The following is a 24,623-nucleotide window of genomic DNA, read 5'->3' as shown; positions in this document are numbered from 1 at the left end:
CGCTTACTTTCTCTCTCCAGGCAAATCGGTGAAAACCTCATAGTTCCTGGTGGCGTGAAGACCATCGACGCCCACGGCAGGATGCTTATACCAGGTGGCATTGATGTTCATACCCGCTTCCAGATGCCTGACCGGGGCATGACAGCCGCTGATGACTTCTACCAGGGCACACGAGCTGCTCTCGCTGGCGGCACCACTATGATCAGTACGTCTAAAAAAATGAATAACAAGACCTTTAAAGAATTTATATGCGATTTATTAAAAATATATATGTTATATTATTATTATTATTATATATAAAATATATAAAAATCGTATGCATGTATGTATGTGTATACAGTGTGTTTATATATATATATATATATATATATAAAATAACAAAATGAAATAAAAGAACCATAAACTTTATATAACTTTATATAAAAATATGTATTTAATATTATTATTATTATTATTAGTATATATAAAAATTGTATGCAAAATTTTACAGTACGTGCATTTACGTGTACTTACAGTGTACTTACCCATGAAAGTACTGGGTAATATAAGGTATCTACATAGGTTAAGGTTAGGTTTAGGGGCAGGTTTATGGTTAGTACCTTGTTATTACTCTGTTATTGCAATTACTATAATAAGTATATTGTATGTACACTGGGAACAGGACTGTAAAATAAAGTGCTACCCTAATATGTTTTGGATGATAGTCAAATTTCTACATATAGACAATGTAAATTTTATCTGAATTTGATTTATGAATAAATTAGACATATAATCAATTACATTATCCGCCGTTTGCTTTATAAACTGATCTGTGAGTATAATACCACTACACATTTAATTAAAGGGATAGGTCAACCAAAAATGAAAATGTTGTCATCATTTACTCATTGGTATTCAAGCAGCTGACGGTAGCCATTCCATAGTAGGAAAAAAAATCCTATGGTAGTCAACTGTCAACTGTCTGGTTACCAAAATTCTTTAAAATATCTTCTTTTGTGTTCAGCAGAAGAAAGAAATTCATACAGGTTTGGAACCACTTGATGGTGAGTAAATGATGACAGAATTTTAATTTTTGGGTGAACTATCCCTTTAATGTCAGATGTGAACTTTGGCAGCACTTATAGAAATATATTTTACTAACTGACTGTCATGCGCTAACAAAAACATTCCAAAAGCATGATGGTATTGCCAGGTTTTTGGACTTGCAACATAGTAGTAGCATTTTATTCGTCAATGCATCATAGTACAGCCTCAGTACTTTTTGCGAACCTTCTCTAAAAGCACTGAAGCTGTACTATGATGCATCGAAGAATAAAATGCTACTACCATGATGCAAATCCACCTAGTAAGAAGCTAAAACAAAGATAAATATAGCATTTATTGTGACAAATGTTGGCTAATATGTTCTGCATGAGCTCTGAAAGTGTTTGTGTTACTGCCGTCTGAATTTACACACAGAATCAGTGCTAATGTACCACAGCTGTTTCAGACTCAAACAGAACCAGTATATGATCCTGGCCGAGTGTCAGTCATCACCACAGCAACTAGACAGACCAATATAATTAGTGATAATTATATAAAAGTTATAATAACAGCCCTCTCATTAGCACTTACTGTAGCATTGGCTCCAGCTCAGCAGATGTCACGTCTGAGTGGATGTTAAAGGATTAGTTCACTTCAGAATTAAAATTTCCTGATAATTTACTCACCCTCATGTCATTCAAGATGTTTATGTCTTTCTTTCTTCTTTACTCGAAAAAAAATTAATGTTTTTGAGGACATTTTTCTCCATATAGTGGACTTCACTGGGGTTCAACAGGTTGAAGGTCCAACTTGCAGTTTCAGTGCAGCTTAAGAGGGCTCAAATTGATAATTTTACTGAATATTAAGTGTCCAAAATGTGTGGGATGAGTTTAATGCTGAAGTTTAACATCCTTCCATTTACTTTTTATACATAAGTTTCCTCACCGTAAGTATATGGTATCACTATATTTAGATTTTGACATGTGTTTTCAGTCGATCATGTGGTCCCGGAGCCCGGCGTTAGTCTGATCGCTGCCTTTAACCAGTGGAGGGAGTGGGCCGACCACAAGTCCTGCTGTGATTACTCTCTCCATGTGGACATCACGGAGTGGCACAAGGGCATGCAGGAGGAAGTCGAGGCGCTGGTCAAAGATCACGGTATATTCCTCACACTTGTCACACGTGTCAAAAAATGCCCTATGCAGATACATTGGATGAGTTTATTATAGAAGAGACAATCACGTTTGCTCAAGACAGAGTGTTAGCTGCTCAGTTGCTTACTCTCATGACACATCGCAACACAGCTAAAAGTATACCTAATTTGTTGGATCTTTCATTGAAAGTAGCCTACTTTTACCTGTTGAGACAGTAGTTGAGCCACTAGTGTCACAGAAACTACATACTTTACCTTTAAATCAACATCACTTTAACTTGCATGGCAAATACTGCATTTGTATTGCCAAAACATTTGCAGCTTAAATATGTGCAATGAAAATGAAAGCAAGATTCAGAGAAGATTATTTTAAATTGTTCTTTAAATATATCACTGACAAATACACACATATTAAAAAGTTTAGCTGCAGGAGTTAAACATTATATGTTAACATGAGATTAGTGTGATAAAATACTCTCGTGCCGTGACCATGTGATGTGGGTAAATCCGGTAACTTTCACATTGTATGTGCAAGTGACTGTGTATACAACAGTTACATCATTGATTATTAACTAAATGTATCTACCTAGAACAGCATTCCCACATGAAAAGTGTTGATTTAGGTACTTTAAATGACATATTTTCAGAGTCAGATTAAAAATGTACAAAAAAATAATAATGAATATAATAATTATTGTATTTTTTATTTATTTTTTTACTGGAAAATCACCTCTGAGAATGAATATAATATACAAAAATAAAAAATAATTTAGAATAAACAAAAAAGCTAAATGTCTGCAGTACAGTCATGAGAATTTGGAGCCAAATTCCTGCTATTGTATTACAAAAATATGTATACACCTTTTGCTTTCCCAGGTCAGTTTTGTGAGTCAGAATGTGAGCTTATAAAACAGTCATAACTTAATTGTATCTGATCAGTAACTTCTCATTAATGAGTGAATGTGCAAACATTTCAAAGTTTTGAACGTTACAGTGTTTTACTATGTTATTACTACAGTTAAAACTCAAAACTCATTTAAACAGTTATATCTCTTAAAAAAAACAAAAAACTGTGTATTTTGAAAGTCTTAATCCATTTGCAAAGTTTTATGAAATTTTTATGCACCGTTTCCGGGTTAAACCTGACCCAAATACAATAGGAGGGTTAGTTCCCATGAAAATAATGTGATTAGGTTTATCCACCTAGAACAGTATTCCCACATGAAAGTAATGATTTAGGCACTTTATAGCACAAATTACACACATTTTCAAAGGAAGAATCATTACAAGACAATCTGCACATTTCTGCCTTTAAACTCTCCGTGACCCCGTTACTTGAACCTCTCTTGTTCTAGCAGCTTCTCTCTGTATGTGTCCATGTCTGATGATGTCTAACATCCTTTTTTCTCCCAGGCGTCAACTCTTTCCTGGTCTACTTGGCTTACAAGGATATTTTTCAGCTAAATGACTCCCAGGTATGACTGTAAAGCATGATTTCTCATGCATATATGCCTTTAATTATGCTTATAAAGGTGGATTAGACACTTTTTTGTGAGTGTATTTACTTCATAAAGTCAAGATCTCTGTGTTTTTGGTGTGTTGAGAATGCAGTAATGATGAGTTCTCCATGCACTGATGTGATTTGAGAGTTCACCACATTTCCTATAGCCGTAGATTCAGAGCAGACGAAAAACACAGAAAACACACCCAGTGTTGTTCCTTCTGTCTGTTATAGATGTATGAGGTGTTCAGTGTGATCAGGGACATGGGAGCCATCGCCCAGGTGCACGCAGAGAACGGTGACATCATTGCTGAGGTGATCTCAACATATATAAATATACTACCAGTTTCCTGTTTTTCAAAGAAGTCTCTTCTGCTCACCAAGGCTGCATTTATTTGATCAAAAATACAGTAAAAACAGTGATATTGTGAATTATTATTACAATTTTAAATAACTGTTCTCTAGTTGAATATATTTTAAAATGTAATTTATTCCTGTGATGACAATGCTGATTGTAGATTGAATTTGATATACAGTTTATCACCTCAGAAAAAAAAAAAATTAAAAAAATTAAAAAATATATACAGTGGGTACGGAAAGTATTCAGACCCCCTTAAATTTTTCACTCTTTGTTATATTGCAGCCATTTGCTAAAATCATTTAAGTTCTTTTTTTTTTCCTCATTAATGTACACACAGCATCCCATATTGACAAGAAAACACAGAATTGTTGACATTTTGCAGATTTATTAAAAAAGAAAAACTGAAATATCACATGGTCCTAAGTATTCAGACCCTTTGCTCAGTATTTAGTAGAAGCACCCTTTTGATCTAATACAGCCATGAGTCTTTTTGGGAAAGATGCAACAAGTTTTTCACACCTGGATTTGGGGATCCTCTGCCATTCCTCCTTGCAGATCCTCTCCAGTTCTGTCAGGTTGGATGGTAAACGTTGGTGGACAGCCATTTTTAGGTCTCTCCAGAGATGCTCAATTGGGTTTAAGTCAGGGCTCTGGCTGGGCCATTCAAGAACAGTCACGGAGTTGTTGTGAAGCCACTCCTTCGTTATTTTAGCTGTGTGCTTAGGGTCATTGTCTTGTTAGAAGGTAAACCTTCGGCCCAGTCTGAGCTCCAGAGCACTCTGGAGAAGGTTTTCGTCCAGGATATCCCTGTACTTGGCCGCATTCATCTTTCCCTCGATTGCAACCAGTCGTCCTGTCCCTGCAGCTGAAAAACACCCCCACAGCATGATGCTGCCACCACCATGCTTCACTGTTGGGACTGTATTGGACAGGTGATGAGCAGTGCCTGGTTTTCTCCACACATACTGCTTAGAATTAAGGCCAAAAAGTTCTATCTTGGTCTCATCAGACCAGAGAATCTTATTTCTCACCATCTTGGAGTCCTCCATGCGGGCTTTCATGTGTCTTGCACTGAGGAGAGGCTTCCGTCGGGCCACTCTGCCATAAAGCCCCGACTGGTGGAGGGCTGCAGTGATGGTTGACTTTCTACAACTTTCTCCCATCTCCCGACTGCATCTCTGGAGCTCAGCCACAGTGAACTTTGGGTTCTTCTTTACCTCTCTCACCAAGGCTCTTCTCCCCCGATAGCTCAGTTTGGCCGGACGGCCAGCTCTAGGAAGGGTTCTGGTCGTCCCAAACGTCTTCCATTTAAGGATTATGGAGGCCACTGTGCTCTTAAAAACCTTAAGTGCAGCAGAAATTTTTTTGTAACCTTGGCCAGATCTGTGCCTTGCCACAATTCTGTCTCTGAGCTCTTCAGGCAGTTCCTTTGACCTCATGATTCTCATTTGCTCTGACATGCACTGTGAGCTGTAAGGTCTTATATAGACAGGTGTGTGGCTTTCCTAATCAAGTCCAATCAGTATAATCAAACACAGCTGGACTCAAATGAAGGTGTAGAACCATCTCAAGGATGATCAGAAGAAATGGACAGCACCTGAGTTAAATATATGAGTGTCACAGCAAAGGGTCTGAATACTTAGGACCATGTGATATTTCAGTTTTTCTTTTTTAATAAATCTGCAAAAATGTCGACAATTCTGTGTTTTTCTGTCAATATGGGGTGCTGTGTGTACATTAATGAGGAAAAAAAATGAACTTAAATGATTTTAGCAAATGGCTGCAATATAACAAAGTGTGAAAAATTTAAGGGGGTCTGAATACTTTCCGTACCCACTGTATATATATATATATATATATATATATGTATTTTTGGGATCATTAAGATTTTTTTTAATTGTGACAATTAATCATCCTCTCTTCCCCAGTTCTCATTATGCAAAATATATACAGTATTTTGTAATGCAAAAAGAAATTTATTTGAATTAAAAAAATATTATTTTTTATTTGATTTTTTTAAATTTTTTAATTTAATTTTTTATTATTATTCATTATTTCAAATTTATTTTAATTTAAAAGAAGAATCGTAAAGAATTACAGTAATGATAATTCCATGAAAATCAACTTTTAGAATAAATGAGAAATACAAAATAAATGAGTAAAAAGTAAAATGTCTGCATTACAGTAATGACAAATTGGAGTCAAGTATGCCAAATTGTAATGGATATTTGATATGGTGAAATCCATATAAACCTCTTTTACTCTCCTTTGTTTTTAGGAGCAGAAGAGGATTCTGGGATTGGGTATCACTGGTCCAGAGGGACACGTTCTGAGCCGCCCAGAGGAGGTAAAACGCTTCACATGCACCTTGATTATAATGCTATAATCTAGGGCACATCACACCACATCAAATACACCATCAGAACATATTGACACTGCACAATTACATCTGTGCACCACATGGAAGGAGGTTTTTAGCACATCATCGGCCTTACACGTACATCAAGACCCGAGAACGCTTCCAAAATAACCTTCAAACATGCTGCACTAAAACACATTTATGGTTTGTTTCCCTTTAGGGATCAGGGGAGTTCAGACTTTCCACTTTCCCACAGTTTTTGCTGCCAAAGTCATTGATCATTGGTATCACAGACACATCAGCCTTCCAGAAACCTTTAGCCGAGTCTGTTGGCGCACATAAAGTGCAGTCAGCGTTCAGGAGGTGCTGAGCAGCACTTTACCTCGGCTGCGTCTGTAATTTCATCTGAAGGTCAGTGAGTGTCGGCCGATGTTTTATAGGTGGAGGCCGAGGCCGTCAACCGGGCTGTGACCATCGCCAATCAGACCAACTGTCCGCTCTACATCACCAAAGTAATGAGCAAGAGTGCTGCTGATGTCATCGCCCAGGCTAGGAAAAAAGGTACATCAGATGTTTGATATAAAAGTCCTATGAATTGATTAACATCCCTCTAACCCTTGGATGAGCTTGGAAAAAGTTGCCACATGGGTTTTATTCTCAAATTATGCTGAAAAAAAAAATTCAGCTAAGACAAGCCAACCGGCTGATTTTTTTTTCTCAGCAGAGGCTTACTAGTATTACTGGATTAAGCTGGTTTAAGCTGGATGTAGTTGGTTTAAGATGCTAAGACCAGCCTGAGTATCTAAAGAAGTGGCCAAAACCCCTCTAAAACCAACCTGTTAAACTTTAGACTAGTTCTTTGCTGTTTCGTGGATTTTTTCTAAGGGAAATGTCATTTTAAAAATATTTTTAATCAGTATCTATAATAAGTGTAATTAAAATGAACTATTAGCTGTTAAACTAACTGTTAGCTTAGCATTATGCTAATGTTTTATAAGGCCCTTTCACACCAAGAACGATAACTATAACGATAACTATATTTGCGTCTACAACAACGAACGATAACGGTCTGTTTATTCTAAGCTCACGCTGCGGTTTCAAAGTGTGTACAACATGTTTTTGCTGTTCTTGTTGCATTTACACAGCTTTAACCAGCAGATGTCCTCAGCATGCTATGTTTCGAGTGAATAGCTAGTGTAATCGATCTAATCTAACAGTGAATTTAGCTGACGAAGTCAATATAGTGGAATAAAAACAACGTCTAGTCTTTTTCACTGCAACTTCAAAGGAAGCAAGACAATGTTGTCGAAACTAGCGCTGGATACCTGAGGTAATTTTATTTTACACTATACGCTAGCCTGGCATAATTGTCTCATCGTTAATACTTCTCACCATTTATTCCGAGGGTATGACTGATTGTTTTCCATATATCCATTTTCTTTAAAGTATCCTTGAAAACTTGTCAAACAGTGGTGGCTTTTTCTGGACCTCGGCGATTAACTTCTTCGCAAAGTCAGTTGCCATTTAGCCCTTAATTAATGGATTCTGATTGGCTGTCAGTGTTTTATCGTTCAACAGCTGAAAAAAAATAGTTCTGAAAGTGATCCCAATAATATCATTTCTCTATATCGTTATCGCTAGCTGTGGTGTAAACAGTGCTGTTCTTTTATATTTAGAATGATTTTTAGAACTATATCTTTACCGTTATCTTTATAGTTATCATTCTTTGTGTGAACAGGCCTATGACTAAAAATATCTCAGTATCCTTAAAACAAGATAAATTTACTTTTTACATATCTTAAAGGTACACTATGTAACTTTTGACATTCAAGTGGTTACAAAAAAAAATGCATGCATTTAGAAGAAGAACATTGTTTTGGTTGTGCTTCGTGCGGATGAATATGACCCTTCACAATAGATAATGCTTTACAATGAGAGTTGCATATGGCAATTTATCTGTTCAATAAAATACCTTACTAACCTGTTGAGTAATAAAAACACCATCTCTGTGGCGCGTTTACAACATTTCAAATCCCTCAGTTCTCGCCATCTCTGAAAAGCCAAACCACTGTTGATTCTTTTTTTATTACAAGCTCTGTCACGTTATCTTTTTGCCAGTAGACTGTTCGGCGTTTGTTTAAAACAGGTGATTCCTGGAGGTTGGAGATCTAGCTGCTCCATGTTAACCTTTCTCGCTCGTTGTGACAACTAACATAAGCCACTCCCACACCAGACACGCGTCAAAGTGGGCGGAGCAACTTTTCTCTATTTAAGGATATGACGAGACACGCACAGACGAGTGATGCAAGTACGCAATTTCCTGTGAAAACCATTCCTCCAGGTCTAAAATATAAACACTTATAGTGAATCAGGGTAAGACAAAAACACATTTTGGAAGAAGCATTGATGTATTGAAACAGTATTTAAATTTTGGTAATTTTGAACAAAAAAAAAAAAATACATAGTGTACATAGTGTAACTTTATCTTCAAGTCATGTCAGAAAGATCGTATTTACGAGCTGAACCCACATGAATGGCACCACAATGTCGCAAATACGAGTGGGAATTTTTTTTAAGCCCCGATCTGTACGAGCTGGGGGTGTGTCAGTGAGAAGCATGGCAGAATACCACAATATTATAGGTATTTAGCAGTGACATTGTCCGGCTTTTCTATTTACAGTGAAGTAAGCTAATTGCCTGCACAAAATATGGTAGCATTATAATATAACAACATAATATGTAACAATAAAGTTTACAGTGGCTTCATAAATTAACTAAAAACAAAAACAAAAAAAAAAACACCTGATGCACATTCTTTGTTCTTCATTTTCTATAAGTAAAAGTGCTGTATTTTGTGTAATTAATTAAGAGAAGGTACACCGCCATCTTACGCCGACGAAAGTGACTTGAACGCAACTGCCGTCGTTAACATGACTTCCCACCTCGTAAAAACGAACTTCCCAGGAGGACTTGAACGCACCATATGTATGTACAGTGTGTCTTTTTGCACTTGCTGGCAGATTTTTTCACTTTTTTAACTTTTATCAAGAGTTTTATCTGGAAAAAATTTCTTATTTTACAGATTTTTTTTTTTTTTTTTGGAAAAAAAAAATGGTTTCCCTAGCCTGGTCATAGCTGGTTTAAAGACGTTTTTACACTTCTTTAGCAGGTGAGGCTGGGTAACTGGCTGACCAACTAACTAAAACCAGCTAAACACCAGCTTAAACCAGCTACGTCCAGTCATCCTTCATTGGCTGGTTTTAGCTGTTTTTTCAGCAGGCGTTATACAGCAAAACAACTCTTTAGAGTTTGAAACACCATCGTCTGCTTATGAGCACGAGGCATTTAAGTATGAAGAATGAAGTAGCTCTTAAATCTACTGTGCTCACTGAGCAGCGAACAGCTCTTCAAACCATTCTAGCGATCCTGACCCTGTGCTTTCCCTGCGCAGGTACCGTGGTGTACGGGGAGCCCATCTCAGCCAGCCTGGGGACAGACGGCACTCACTACTGGAGCAAGAACTGGGCCAAAGCTGCAGCCTACATCACATCTCCACCCCTCAGCCCCGACCCCACCACCCCGGACTATCTCAACTCCCTGCTGGCCTGGTGTGTGTCCACAGCTGTTCTAGTGCATTGTGGGACATAGATTACAGGGGGTATTTGGACCACAGTGAGTGTGTGCAGACAGGGGTCATTCATTATGGTCACCCATTCGTTATCCTGCTTGCTAAGGGAAGAACATTTATGGGATGATCACTAGAGGGCACCATTATACAAAGAACAGCCTACTGTGAGCTTTTCTCTTGGCTTCTTCTAATGACAAACTAAGACAAAATACAAATGACTATGAAAGAAATTACTTAAAAAAAAAAAACAACAACATTATATTGCCATGTGCAAAAACGATACTGTTTGTCAGTGTTTTAAACAGTTGTTTTGCATGTGTTTTCTGTGCAGTGGTGATCTGCAGGTGACAGCCAGTGCCCACTGCACCTTCAACACCTCCCAAAGGGCTGTTGGCAAGGATAATTTCACCCTGATCCCAGAGGGAACTAACGGCACTGAGGAGAGAATGTCCATCATCTGGGACAAGTGTGTGGTGAGAGACAGTTTGTCTGCTTTATATGTTTATACGTATTGTTACAGATCCAGATTAAATGACACATGAGGAGTTTACAGTTCAAAATCATTTGTTACTTTTCATGGGCTTATCTTTTTTGATTTATTGCAGCCTAAATGGGTATTTATTAATGAATAGTTTCATCTGTAAAATAGTTTCATCTGATTAGATGGGCCATGTTGTATTGTTAGGGCATCGTAGCGCTGAAACCCTATTGTAATTGTTAAAATTTCCAAGGATCAGCATTCTCCCCTAAAAGTGATCGGGCAGACTAAACCGTAAGTTGTAGAGACTTGAATCTTTGAGGGCCGGTAGTACTCACACCGTCCACAACGTCACCAAGGCTTGCCCCGATCGGCCTGACGGGGGCGCTACAGCGGTGAAAAGTATGTATAGCTCATAACTCCTAAACCATTAGGCGTAGGCTCAAGTGTCTAATATCGCTGGAATCCTTGGCTCAAGACAGCCAAGTCGAAAATTTGGGGTATTTTGGATTTTTTGAAAAAAAAAAAAAAAACTTTTACAAACTAGTCCGAACCAGTGCAGCGAGATTCTCTGAAGTCTGATTGTCAATAGTTATAAAAAAAAAGTTGAGATTCCGATTACCGGTCCCTAAGGGCCGCCAAAACATTCAAAGTGGGTGGAGCCACTTTTACTAAAATGGCTATAACTTGTAAAGGGAATGAGATTTTCACCAAATTTGGCACACATATGTAAGAGCTCATTCTGTGGTCGCATGAAAAAGGACACTGCAACTGGCCACTCGGTGGCGCTATAACAGGAAAAAAAAAATTAAAAATGGCTATTACTACTTTACCGTTAGTCCGATCCACTTGAAAATTGGCATGCAGTGTCTTCATTCAAGGTGCCATGACTGTCTATGAGGACATTGATATATCTCAAAAAACATCGGCCAATGAAGTTTGAGCAGCTATCAGACAAGTTTAATGGGGGCCGATGGGAACAAACTCGCTGGGCCTGTTTGACTCACGGCCCTAGAAGTCTCTGAGAAATTCAAAAGAAATCGGCCACCGGGGGGGCGCCTTTGCGTTTTTTACATGCGTAAAGGATCGTGTATCGCGCGCACTCACAACATTCGTACCACATGGTAGACCTCCTCATTCTGAGTAACTTTGCCTCTAGGGACCGCCGCTGTCCATCGAATGGTTTGTTAAATATTGGAGATTTAAAAAAAAAAAAAAAAAAACATTGGCAAACTAGTTCTAGGTTTTTGGCTCAACCTCAGTAACTGTTAAAAAGCTTTATAAACCATATATTTCCCATGGTAAATTGCCTGTATTGGTTGTAAATATTTCTTTTCTATGACTGAGATGGTTAAAAACATTATTTTTACGCATGTGCTTAAAGGCCTTAAAGCCCTTAAACTCCGATAATTGCTGCTCGCAGCTACAGTGGGTACGGAAAGTATTCAGACCCCCTTAAATTTTTCACTCTTTGTTATATTGCAGCCATTTGCTAAAATCATTTAAGTTCATTTTTTTTCCTCATTAATGTACACACAGCACCCCATATTGACAGAAAAACACAGAATTGTTGACATTTTTGCAGATTTATTAAAAAAGAAAAACTGAAATATCACATGGTCCTAAGTATTCAGACCCTTTGCTCAGTATTTAGTAGAAGCACCCTTTTGATCTAATACAGCCATGAGTCTTTTTGGGAAAGATGCAACAAGTTTTTCACACCTGGATTTGGGGATCCTCTGCCATTCCTCCTTGCAGATCCTCTCCAGTTCTGTCAGGTTGGATGGTAAACGTTGGTGGACAGCCATTTTTAGGTCTCTCCAGAGATGCTCAATTGGGTTTAAGTCAGGGCTCTGGCTGGGCCATTCAAGAACAGTCACGGAGTTGTTGTGAAGCCACTCCTTCGTTATTTTAGCTGTGTGCTTAGGGTCATTGTCTTGTTGGAAGGTAAACCTTCGGCCCAGTCTGAGGTCCTGAGCACTCTGGAGAAGGTTTTCGTCCAGGATATCCCTGTACTTGGCCGCATTCATCTTTCCCTCGATTGCAACCAGTCGTCCTGTCCCTGCAGCTGAAAAACACCCCCACAGCATGATGCTGCCACCACCATGCTTCACTGTTGGGACTGTATTGGACAGGTGATGAGCAGTGCCTGGTTTTCTCCACACATACCGCTTAGAATTAAGGCCAAAAAGTTCTATCTTGGTCTCATCAGACCAGAGAATCTTATTTCTCACCATCTTGGAGTCCTCCATGCGGGCTTTCATGTGTCTTGCACTGAGGAGAGGCTTCCGTCGGGTCACTCTGCCATAAAGCCCCGACTGGTGGAGGGCTGCAGTGATGGTTGACTTTCTACAACTTTCTCCCATCTCCCGACTGCATCTCTGGAGCTCAGCCACAGTGATCTTTGGGTTCTTCTTTACCTCTCTCACCAAGGCTCTTCTCCCCCGATAGCTCAGTTTGGCCGGACGGCCAGCTCTAGGAAGGGTTCTGGTCGTCCCAAACATCTTCAATTTAAGGATTATGGAGGTCGCTGTGCTCTTAGGAACCTTAAGTGCAGCAGAATTTTTTTTGTAACCTTGGCCAGATCTGTGCCTTGCCACAATTCTGTCTCTGAGCTCTTCAGGCAGTTCCTTTGACCTCATGATTCTCATTTGCTCTGACATGCACTGTGAGCTGTAAGGTCTTATATAGACAGGTGTGTGGCTTTCCTAATCAAGTCCAATCAGTATAATCAAACACAGCTGGACTCAAATGAAGGTGTAGAACCATCTCAAGGATGATCAGAAGAAATGGACAGCACCTGAGTTAAATATATGAGTGTCACAACAAAGGGTCTGAATACTTAGGACCATGTGATATTTCAGTTGTTCTTTTTTAATAAATCTGCAAAAATGTCAACAATTCTGTGTTTTTCTGTCAATATGGGATGCTGTGTGTACATTAATGAGGGAAAAAAATGAACTTAAATGATTTTAGCAAATGGCTGCAATATAACAAAGAGTGAAAAATTTAAGGGGGTCTGAATACTTTCCGTACCCACTGTATATTTTTTATTATTACTATTATTAATTATTATTATTATTAGCAGGGCTTGACGTTTAACACCTGTAAACCTTCCAAATGCAGGTGGATTTCAGCAGGAACCCACATGATCTTGTTTCTAAATGACAACAATTCCGCTTTGTCTATTACCATGGCTGTTTCACATCACAAGCGTCAGCGGAGCATGAGCAGCATGTATTTTGTCGCTGCCCATGTTGATGATTAAAAGGGTCGGCAGGAAAAACAAGCGCTGCTCATGCTCCGCTGACGCTTGTGACGTGAAACGCCTTTAAACCAAAGACTTTATGGACTTTGGTTAACCTTTTAAAGTACATTCATCGCACTGCAGCAGCTGTCATGTAAAAGTATTATATGAAGCAGCTTCACAAACAGTCTTTTCAACCACACATTATCATTATTTATGTGTTATAAACATTTAAATAACAAGGAACGAATGTGTAAGGAGATAAAAGTTTGTTTAGGTATGAACACTGATATCTGGTAGTGATGAAAATAGAGCAAATCACCTTTTTTAAAGTTTTGACACTTGTATGTATTTTATCTTGTTTATCTATGTTTTATCTTTTTTTATGCCAGGAGGTGGTGACAAGAGACTGTTTAAAAAAGTGTTTGTCATTGAATCATTCATTCAAGAGATTCATTCACAAACGCTGATTCATCCAATAACAAAACAAGTGTTTATGAATGAGACATTGACTCCTTCATTCACATGATTTTGTGTAATTATTTCATTCAAATAATGTTTTTTTTTAAATAGACTGAAGCAATAAAAATTTTGTCAGAATCTCTAGTAAATTACGTGTTAATTTGTTTAGTTGTCTAATGTTTTTTCTTAAGGAAAAAAATCATGATTCTCAATTTATCCAGAATCGTGCAGCTCTAATTTATATTAATAAAAGGTACTTTTTCATTGTATTTATTGAAGTAATATTCTGTTTCATGGCGTGCACAACACACTATACCTATACTTTGGTAAAAAAATGTTTTTTTAAAAATCAATGTAACTCTCATTACTGTATCATTCCCGTAAAAGGTTTCTGAACTTGTCCTTAAGATGAATGTTCTGCTTCACAGGTGACCGGTAAGATGGATGAAAACCAGTTTGTGTCTGTGACGAGCACCAACGCTGCCAAGATCTTTAACCTGTACCCACGGAAGGGCCGTATCGCCGTGGGCTCTGATGCTGACCTGGTGCTCTGGGACCCCGACGCCACCAAAATCATCTCTGCTAAGAGTCACCACCTGGTGAGAAGAGTTTTGGTGTAATAATGTTGGTGGACTGAGAAGGAGGCTTCGGGATCTGAATGTTAGTTTAGTGCATTACAGGTTGCTTGTCTGACTGAGGGCTCTTTAAATGACCCGTAATGTGGGCGACACCATTAGGTCTGTACCAGCTCTGACTCCCATGATCCTCTGCTCTGCTATGAGCTGTTTTGATATTCTGCTGACTCGCTCGCTCTGTCCGCTCCTGTTTGTCAATGAGGCCGATCCTGCGGTCTACACTGATTTAATTTGACTGGAATGAGATGCTGATGCCGTCAAATATGGAAAGAGAGAACTATCATGAGGTCACACTTGCTGTCACTGAGCGCTGGTGACCTCTGGAATTCATGACTGTACACTACCATACAACACTTTATAGTCAGTGAGATTATTTTTTGGAAAGATATTAATACTTTTATTCAGCAAGGATGCATTAAATTGATCAAAAGTGACAGTAAAGACTGCTGTTCTTGAACTTTCTATTGATTGAATCCTGAACAAAATGGTTTCCACAAACATATTAACTGTTTTTAATATTGATAATAATCAGAAATGTTTCTTGAGCAGCAAATCATCATATTAGAATGATTTCTGAAGGATCATGTGACACAAGACTGGAGTAATGATGCTGAAAATTCATTCTTTCTTTCATTAAAACATTAAAAAATCTTACCAACCCCAAATTCTGAAAATATTTGTAGTAGTGATCAATATAATATAAATCAATATAATAGATTAAGAAAAAAAGTAGTTTTAGATTTATAATTGTTTTTATACATTTAAATAGTTTTGCTAAAAAAATCACCTGAAAATATTTGAAATTAGAGAATTTACATAATCCACTGTTGATAGATTATATATAATTTGCACAGTATTTTTTAAACTCTTATCATGTTGAGTGTAATTTATTCATGACTGATTTTTGAAAATATGAAGTAACAATTTCATGATGTCAGACAGAATAAATGCAGCCTTTGTGAGACTAAAAAATTTCAGTGTGAGCAAGAATTAATTGTATTGCCATAATGTTTTATGTTCATTTAATATGTAATTACTTAAGGGATGTGCTACTGATTGTGTTGAAAGTACACAGCCTGCAAAAGTTCAAATAGACAGACATTTAAAGAACATAATGGTTAAAGATCTGAGAGCTTTTCCCTCGTTCTGTCTTTCTCAGGCGGTGGAGTACAACATCTTTGAGGGGATTGAGGTGCGTGGAGCTCCTCTGGTGGTGATCAGCCAGGGGAAGATCGTCCTAGAGGATGGGAACCTGCACACCACTGAGGGTTCTGGACGCTACATCACCCGTAAACCCTTCCCAGACTACGTCTACAAGAGGATAAAGGCCCGAAGCAGGGTACATACACATTAAATATAGAGAGAGATGCATATATACACTCAAATCTCCCAGTTTAATTCATCATAAGTGATTAGAGATTCATGATTTTAATCATGTTTTAAATTCGATTGTCTCGAACAATTAAGGCGTCTCTCTTCACAGCTTGCTGAGCTGCGCGGAGTCCCACGAGGTCTATATGACGGTCCAGTGTGTGAGGTCACTGTGACACCTAAGATCATGACCCCTGTCACTTCTGGTAAGACTTCTCCGATCAAAACTGCTCCTCAACCAGTTCGCAACCTGCACCAGTCTGGATTCAGCCTGTCTGGTGAGAATACAACTAAATGTCCTAACTTATTTTTAAAACAATTGTATATAATTTAATTACTACAAAGAGACTTTTCAGAATGGCATACTACCATACTACTATTTTTGCAATGTGCAGTGTATATATATATATATATATATATATATATACAGTTGTGGTCAGAATTATTGGCACCCTTGATAAATATGATCAAAGATGACTGTGAAAATAAATCTGCATTGTTTATCCTTTTGATCTTTAATTCATAAAATTAGCAAAAATGTAACCTTTCATTGAAGGAAAAGAATTGAAAGGTGGGGGAAAATCACATTATGAAATGAATGTTTTTCTCCAAAACACGTTGGCCACAATTATTGGCACCCCTAGAATTTTTTATGACTAAAATATCTCTGAAGTATATTCCCATTCATATTTACATTTTTTTAGCACACCAGGGTGATCATGAACATGAAATTGTCCAGCCATGATTTCCTGTTCCACAGGAGTATGAACATGAGGAAACACAAAGGCCAAATTCCCTTAATCATTCATCACAATGAGAAAAACCAAAGAATATAGTTCTGATGTGCAGCAAAAGATTGTTGAGCTTCACAAAATAGAAAGTGGCTGTAAGAAAATAGCTAAAGCATTGAAAATCCCTATTTCCACTATCAGGGCAATAATTAAGAAGTTCCCATCAACTAAAGATGTTACAAATCTGCCTGGAAGAGGACGTGTGTCTAAATCATCCTAATGCGCGGTGAGGAGGAAAGTTTGAGTGGCCAAAGACTCTCCAAGGATCACAGCTGGAGAATTGCAGAGATTAGTTGAGTCTTGAGTCTCAGAAAGCCTTAAAAAAACAGCAAACAGCACCTACATCCCCACAAGTTGTTCGGGAGGGTTTCAAGAAAAATCCTCTGGTCTCATCCAGAAACAATCTCCAGCATATTCAGTTGTCAGACACGACTGGAACTTCAAAAGGGACCGGCTTCTATGGTCAGATGAAACTAAAAAAAGAGCTTTTTGGCAGCAAACCCACCAGATGGGTTTGGTGCACACATGGATAAAAAGTACCCCATGCCCACGGTTAAATATACTGCTGGATCTTTAATGTTGTGGGCCTATTTTTCTGCTGGTGGTCCTGGACATCTTGTTCATGTACATGGTATCATGGATTCTATCAAATACCAACAGATGAAAAATCAAAACCTGACCACTTCTGCTAGAAATCCAATAATGGGCCGTGGTTGGATCTTCCACCAGGACAATGATCCAAAACAAACATCAAAATCAACACAAAAATGTGTCACTGAGCACAAAATGAAGCTTCTGCCATGGCAGTCCCAGTCCCCTGACCTGAACCATAAAGAAAATGAGTGGAGTGAACTGAAGAGAAGATGCACCAACATGGATCTGGGAATCTGAAGGATCTGGAGAGATTCTGCATGAAGGAATGGTCTCTGATCTCTTGTCAGGTGTTCTCCAAACTCTTCAGGCATTATAGAAGAAGACTCAGAGCTGTTATCTTGGCAAAAGGAGGTTGCAAAAAGTATTGAATAAAAGAGTGCCAATAATTGTGGCCAACGTGTTTTGGAGAAAAACATTTATTTCATAATGTGATTTTCCCCCCACTTTCAATTCTTTTCCTTCAATGAAAGGTTAGATTTTTGCTAATTTTATGAATTAAAGATCAAAAGGATAAACAATGCAGATTTATTTTTACAGTCTTGATCATATTTACCAAGGGTGCCAATAATTCTGACCACCACCATAATAAAAATATTAAAAACTCCAATGAAAAAATGTGCGATTAATTGGTTAATTTTTTTAACCGATTTAAAGTACTAATATAAATGTGTGTATATATATATATATATGTGTGTGTGTGTAGCTTTTCCTGTAATGTGCAATATACAGTAAAAACAGAGCACACCATATTGCACAGTGCATTGCTCTCCACATGACCATCCAATTCCAGTGTGACGAAAGAAGCAATAGCAGCCAGGATTTTTTGCATTTCCACCGATTTTGACATTTTTACATAAAAATAGATTTAAGAAGGCATCTTATTTTTATTTATAAGATGATAACTTAGTAATTAGTATACTCACAGTATCGTTTAGTAGTACCGGCACAAAATGTAAACTATATTAACGTCCAACCCTATTCTGCTAAATGCAACTGTAAGCCATGAAGATATTAAGATATTATAAACATTATCACAATTAACTGTAAAGCTGCTTTGAAACAATGTGTTGTGTGAAAAGCGCTATACAAATAAAATAAAATGCATATAACATATAAATTTATATAAAATTTGATAACTGTTCAAAACAATTTTTATTGTTGCATACTCTTTCTCACACATTTAAAAAAGAAAATAGTATACTATATACATGTATAGCTCAAATGTTTTTCTTGCACTGTTTCACAGGGGCTCAAATTGACGACAACGTCCCTCGTCGTACCACTCAACGCATTGTGGCGCCCCCAGGTGGCAGGGCCAACATTACCAGCCTGGGATAAAATCATTTACACCACAGAGGAAAATAAAGGATGGGGTGGGATGGGGGGGGTTAAAGAAACTTGGGCTTTTTCTCCGGGACTGGTCCAAGCATCTGGACATCCGTCCCAACAAGCACACCTCCACTTCCTCCAACACTTCAGTCCGTTCACCGACCCCCAACCCCCATCCTTCTAGCACCTGTTCTTTGAATGTGTGTTACGTTTCAGGATGACTTGGCATTAAACTGGGTTATGTGCTGGAATAGTTGGCTATGTTCAGACTAGCATACTACTAATTCTTCAGTATGTATACTATTCATAGTACGAGAGTTTTCTTTGTGCACTGAACCACCTACTACATTTTGCAAAATGTGCAGTATGCAACAGAGCATATTGCACTACGTACTGTATCCCATAATGCAATGCAACCATCCATTTCACATGTGACGAATGAACTGGAAATAATATCAGCATCTTTTTTGAAATTTTCTTATTTAATCAGTGTCTAAATTAGGATTTTCTTTACATGCAATTAGATTAAAATGCAAAATAAATCATTTATTTCCGACTTGATAAATGTGACATAAACATGCAATGCAAAAATTTTGTTTTTTGCCAAGTGTTTCTGAAACTTAGTAAGCTACATTCAAAGAACAGGAACTAGTACTCTATCCGTCATTTGCCTCCATACTTTAATGTTTTTATTTGTTTGCATTCTGGAAAAGAACAGCACAAAACTCCCGCCTGTATCGTTTAGTATTAAACGTGCTGTTGCCATTTTGATTTGTTGTTTTTCCTTGTAGGAAGAGTCGATGAGTTATTTATTGTTTAGGATGCATTTTACATTTTGCAAAAGTGTCAATTTTTCCACAAAAGCCTGATTTATTAAAAGTTTTTAGAATGTTGTTTTATAATGAACTTAATAGTTTCTTTTTTTATTTTATTTTTTTGTACGTATGTTCTGATTTCGGTTTCAGTGTTTCAATGCTCCCTGAAATCCCTCACGTTTGTCTTCCTCACGTGTTTGCACTTCTTTATTTTCTCGTTATTTAACTGCAGTTTTGGAGCAAAAAAAGAAGAAAAAGACTAACAGTGGTGTTGTTGGCCATGGTGCGCAGTCCTGTGGGGTTTTGGTGTGATTTGAATTCACTCATTTTTCGCTGTAAATGTCAAACTGTCCGTTCCTACTTTGTCCCACAGTTTACACAAAGGGGGTCTCACCAGAAAGAATACAATACAGTTGAGAAAATAATGGAAAACTCTCTGGGCGAACAACAGCTCGAGAGAGAGCTGCTCTTTTTCACCCTTTCATTTCGGTTTAGGATGAAGGCGGTGACCATAGCAACGGTCCCGATCGCTCGGCGTGGATGCTGATTAGATACGACAGCCGTGCCGTGTTGGAGCATTGCCCCGGTAACCTCTTCTCACCGGGGGTTTTATTCGTGCGGTGGATCTCGGCACGGGTTCAACCGTTTCCCGTGACATCACAGCCGCTCCGCGGGGCAGCTACACACCCCCTCTCTCCCGTCCCGCAACACAACCGACCTTTACCGTGAGGACATTTTGAAGGTTGCAGCGACTCTGTCTCTCAAACGGATCGTCCGGCATGAGTAAGGTTGATCAGTGTTAGTCTGAATTAAACGTTCGGTCACAATGATTTTCTTACGTTGCAGCTCTGCTTTGTTTTTATAAATCGTCTTGCCTGCCTATTCACCAAGTGATACAGTTCTTGATTAATGTCTGTGAGTGTTATGACAAGCTGAACATTTCTCATGGAAGATGTGTACAGAATTCATCATTCTTCATGTCTTTGATTGTTAAAATAAAATGCAGTTGTGAACAAAACCTGTGCAGCTTGTCCATTGTCAAACACATTATTTCCACACATACTTCATCAGACCACTCTAATATTTGTAGGCTGCTTCACCTTCCACATTGATGGCTATCAGATAATACAGAAAAAAAATCATGTTTGCAGCTAGTGCTCTTTTAAAAATGTGTGAAGCTAATATATAGATAGAAAGAAATCGAAATCGAATTTTTGCATTTTGATTAAGTAATAACTTCACTGACACATATAGAGCATAAAAAAGTATGTTCTATATAGTATGAATGTGTGTAGCATTAATAAAATCCAGACGTAGGCCTACTACTTTCGCCATGTTGTCAATATCATGTGACCTAGCAGCGTCAGTTGCGTCGCTTCACTGCCATTCACAAATCCTAAACAGCGTCCGAAATCGCATACTAAGTATGGTACTACATTTGAATTTAAATTTATTTCCCGACCGTTGAAAAAGTACGTTCTATATAGTAGGAATGCGTGTGGTATGAATGAAATCCGGAGGCTTTTTTTTTTTTTTTTTTTTAAAGTGTAACAATATTATCCGCTACTCAAGTGTAAAGCTGATAGAAAAAAAAAACAAAAAAAAAACAGACTGCACCCGAAATCGAATTTTCGCATTTTGTAGCCTAATAACTTCCCTGACATACATATAAAGCATAAAAAAATATGGTCTATATAGTATGAATGTGTGTAGAATGTTATCCGGACTTAGACTACTACAATCGCCATATTGTCATTATCATGTGACCTACCAGCGTCTCTTTACTGCCATTGACAAATTCACGGTGCGTTCCAAACGGGATATATCACCCTCCGAAGGGCACTTCGGAGTGAAAACAATCATGGCCGCCATGTTGAAGGGTCGTTCCAAACCGAAGTGCTCAAAACTGGCCACTTCAATGAGCCCTTCGGAATGAAGGATTTCGAAGGGTACAACTGATGGACATTTCGGGCCCCCATGATCCTTTGCACAGGGAAGTTGTTTGAGGTCACAGAATGCACAGAACGGGGAAAGTCACTGGAAGGCAAGGCTGCAACTTTTAGCCAAAAAAGCGTAACGGCTAATGCTAACTGGCGGTGCGCATTGGCGGCACGATAGGCTGAGAGGAGCCGCACATGATTAAGTTCACCATTACGCTTTCTCCAATGGTAAGAGATACAGACCCTTATCTCCCTATAATAATACGATCTCTGGAATGGGTACAGGAGGCTAGGAGTTTGATTTTTACCTATAAATGTATGTATAGTAGGCTATTTTTCTATACTACTGTAATATTTATACGAGTTAGATTTGGTGCATTATTTGGTGCAACATTGTAGTTCAACAAAAATACTTCACAGCTACCTTTATCAGTCCATTCAAACATTCAAATACATAGACACAATATACAATATGGTGCGCTAAACTAAAAATAAATAAATAAATATATAAATAAATAAACTAACATTGCACAATATACTCATCGTTCAGAGCGTGTTTTTTGGGGGTCAACCAGCGTACAAAATGTACGACGAAGGCGCCTCCGTGATTGTCTCGTTAAGATGACAGAAGTGCGTTCCAAAAAAAGAGTTTTTTTAACCCCTACATCCTTCATCCCTTCGAAGCTCTCACTCCGGAGGGTAAACCCTTTGAAGGGATTAGGGCATAGGGATGAGCCCTTCGAATGGAACGCAGGGCCTAAAGTGTCCATCATATGCACACTTCAGAATCTCACAGGAAGTAGTAGGTCATCCGGGTACTTTTTGCCTAGTCTTTTATGAGTACTTTGAATTCGGACATACTTCTTTTGTCACATACTGTTTGTTTTTGCCTACTAGTATATCTTTCGGATGCAGCCTTCAAGTATGAGTGTTGCCAAGTCAGCGGTTTTCGCTACTTTAACACTGTTGCCTTGGTTTGTTTTTCATGTCCGCAGGTTAAAGCAACCCCAAATAACATGATATTTAGCCCCCGGAAGGTGATTTTTTTACCGGGGGAACCCCTCCTGAAATGTGATTGGGCTAGTTTTGTGAAGCAATTGGGCTGGTTTTGTTGTGAAAACCTGGCAACCCTGATTGATATCGACATTATTGGCCACCTGATCACTCTCTGATTGGATGATTGCTCTAGTCTCCTCCCACTCCAATGAGAACAGTTAAAGGGCAAATTCCAAATGGCGTTTTTGCACCCTTGAAGGGCACTTCGGGAAGGGGATGCCATTTGTAGGGGCGTTCCAAACAAAAAGTGAACAACTGAATCCCTTCCACAAGTCTGTTAGCAAAGGGATCATGCTATGGTCACTCCAAGGAAGCAATTTAATTGTTTATGGTCATGTGACACAGGGTGACAAGTCCTCATGCACGATTCATTTTAAATCTAGAAATGGCGGGAGTTGGAGTTAACGTATAAACAGATGTATTCAAGTTGTTTTTTTGTGATACATTACACACATTTTTGTCATGCATTTCATATTAAGTTTTAAAAAGTTTCATAGGTAAGAAATGTGTACTCTAGCACACTGACAATGCTGTCAAGTCAAATGCATCGCAGTGTCTTCTATCATCTGGATATTCTGTTTATACAGAAAGTTCAGAGTATACTGCAGAAATGGAGTAGTATGCTATTTTGAACAGCCAAATTGTTGAAACTCTGGGTGTTATACTCGCATTAGAACAGTAGGAGGTGTTGTATGTCAGAAAAAGAGCAGTACCTCCTTCACATCTGGACCTGTGGATCATTATATTGACCATTATAAAAAATACAGATCCAATTATGAGTGGATAAACAACACTGAAAAAAATAGTAACCTAAAAATGGTAATGGTAGCTAGTTTTATTCAAATGAAAAATATTATTTAACATCACTGATTCAACCTAAATACATTTATACCCACAAAACAAATTTTTATGGGTTACATCAGGTAGAAAACAGCTATTAGAAGGAGACAATTGCACGCTACCACTTTTGACAGTGGTATCATAGTATTAAATGTCTACCATATTCATAAACCATGATATTCACATACTACTTCAAAGAATACCATGGTGCTATCATGTCTAAAAACCATTGTGTTGTCATTATGTCCAAAGAACATATTACCATAGTACATGTTCAAAGAGCTATTATTTCGTTTTTTTATCATAGTGCATGTCCAAAAACATATTACCACTTGTTAGACAAGATAACTAGCCTTTAAAAATGTGGTAATGAGTATGTTTGGGTACTTTTTGCTCGTGTGTGCTCAATTGAAGCCACTTTGCAAAGGGAAAGCGAAGGGGCATTTCAGCCTCCCACAGAGGAGGGCATCAGAAAAGTTATACAAATGTACATGAGCTCCCATTTAAAGTTTCTGTCGGGTGATGTTGAGCAGGCGCTGTCTTCCCCCGCAGCACCAGGACTACAACACTAATGACCCTGACAGGTTTTTAAATTCTCCTCCGCTGTCTTGCGGCAAGAGCCTGTTATAGATCATTACATGATGGGCTATTGTCTGATCTTCTGCATACATAATTCATTTTTTTTAGCAGTGGAGGTGGGTGTACAGCAGTGTCAGAAATGAACTTTTCTTTGAAATGAGGGGCCGCGTTTGCCCCCAGAACTGATGTTTAAGAGCTGTTTTACCTTTAATGAGGATTGTTTTCTTCTTGAGGCGAGCCTTTTTTCTAACCATTCAAAAAACACAGCATGTCGTCCATTTTATACTGAATTGCAATTAATTGAAGCAAATTCTGAATGTGAAACAGAATGGCTGTTAATTACACTGTAAATGATTTTTCAGATTTTTAAATAATAGAGATTATTGGAGTATGTTTTACAA

At 38.2% G+C, this 24,623-nt stretch overlaps 1 protein-coding gene across 1 annotated transcript in view; it reads left to right on the top strand.

Annotated features, from left to right (window-relative positions):
* Nucleotides 1-20,825, top strand: part of dpysl2a (dihydropyrimidinase like 2a) — a 34,802-nt gene extending 13,977 nt beyond the window's left edge. Inside the window, exons 3-14 of the mRNA XM_051904461.1 lie at nt 21-205; nt 2,017-2,181; nt 3,590-3,651; nt 3,912-3,992; nt 6,317-6,385; nt 6,838-6,958; nt 9,849-10,005; nt 10,357-10,498; nt 14,641-14,811; nt 16,007-16,186; nt 16,331-16,496; nt 18,910-20,825. Coding sequence (XP_051760421.1) covers nt 21-205; nt 2,017-2,181; nt 3,590-3,651; nt 3,912-3,992; nt 6,317-6,385; nt 6,838-6,958; nt 9,849-10,005; nt 10,357-10,498; nt 14,641-14,811; nt 16,007-16,186; nt 16,331-16,496; nt 18,910-19,001 — 1,591 coding nt within the window. The 3' untranslated portion in view covers nt 19,002-20,825. The remainder of the gene's footprint in view (nt 1-20; nt 206-2,016; nt 2,182-3,589; nt 3,652-3,911; nt 3,993-6,316; nt 6,386-6,837; nt 6,959-9,848; nt 10,006-10,356; nt 10,499-14,640; nt 14,812-16,006; nt 16,187-16,330; nt 16,497-18,909) is intronic.
* Nucleotides 20,826-24,623: the final 3,798 nt, after the last annotated feature.

Source organism: Ctenopharyngodon idella, chromosome 8, assembly GCF_019924925.1.
Source record: "Ctenopharyngodon idella isolate HZGC_01 chromosome 8, HZGC01, whole genome shotgun sequence".
Taxonomy (NCBI): Eukaryota; Metazoa; Chordata; class Actinopteri; order Cypriniformes; family Xenocyprididae; genus Ctenopharyngodon; species Ctenopharyngodon idella.
This window is presented reverse-complemented; position numbering and strand designations above follow the sequence as displayed.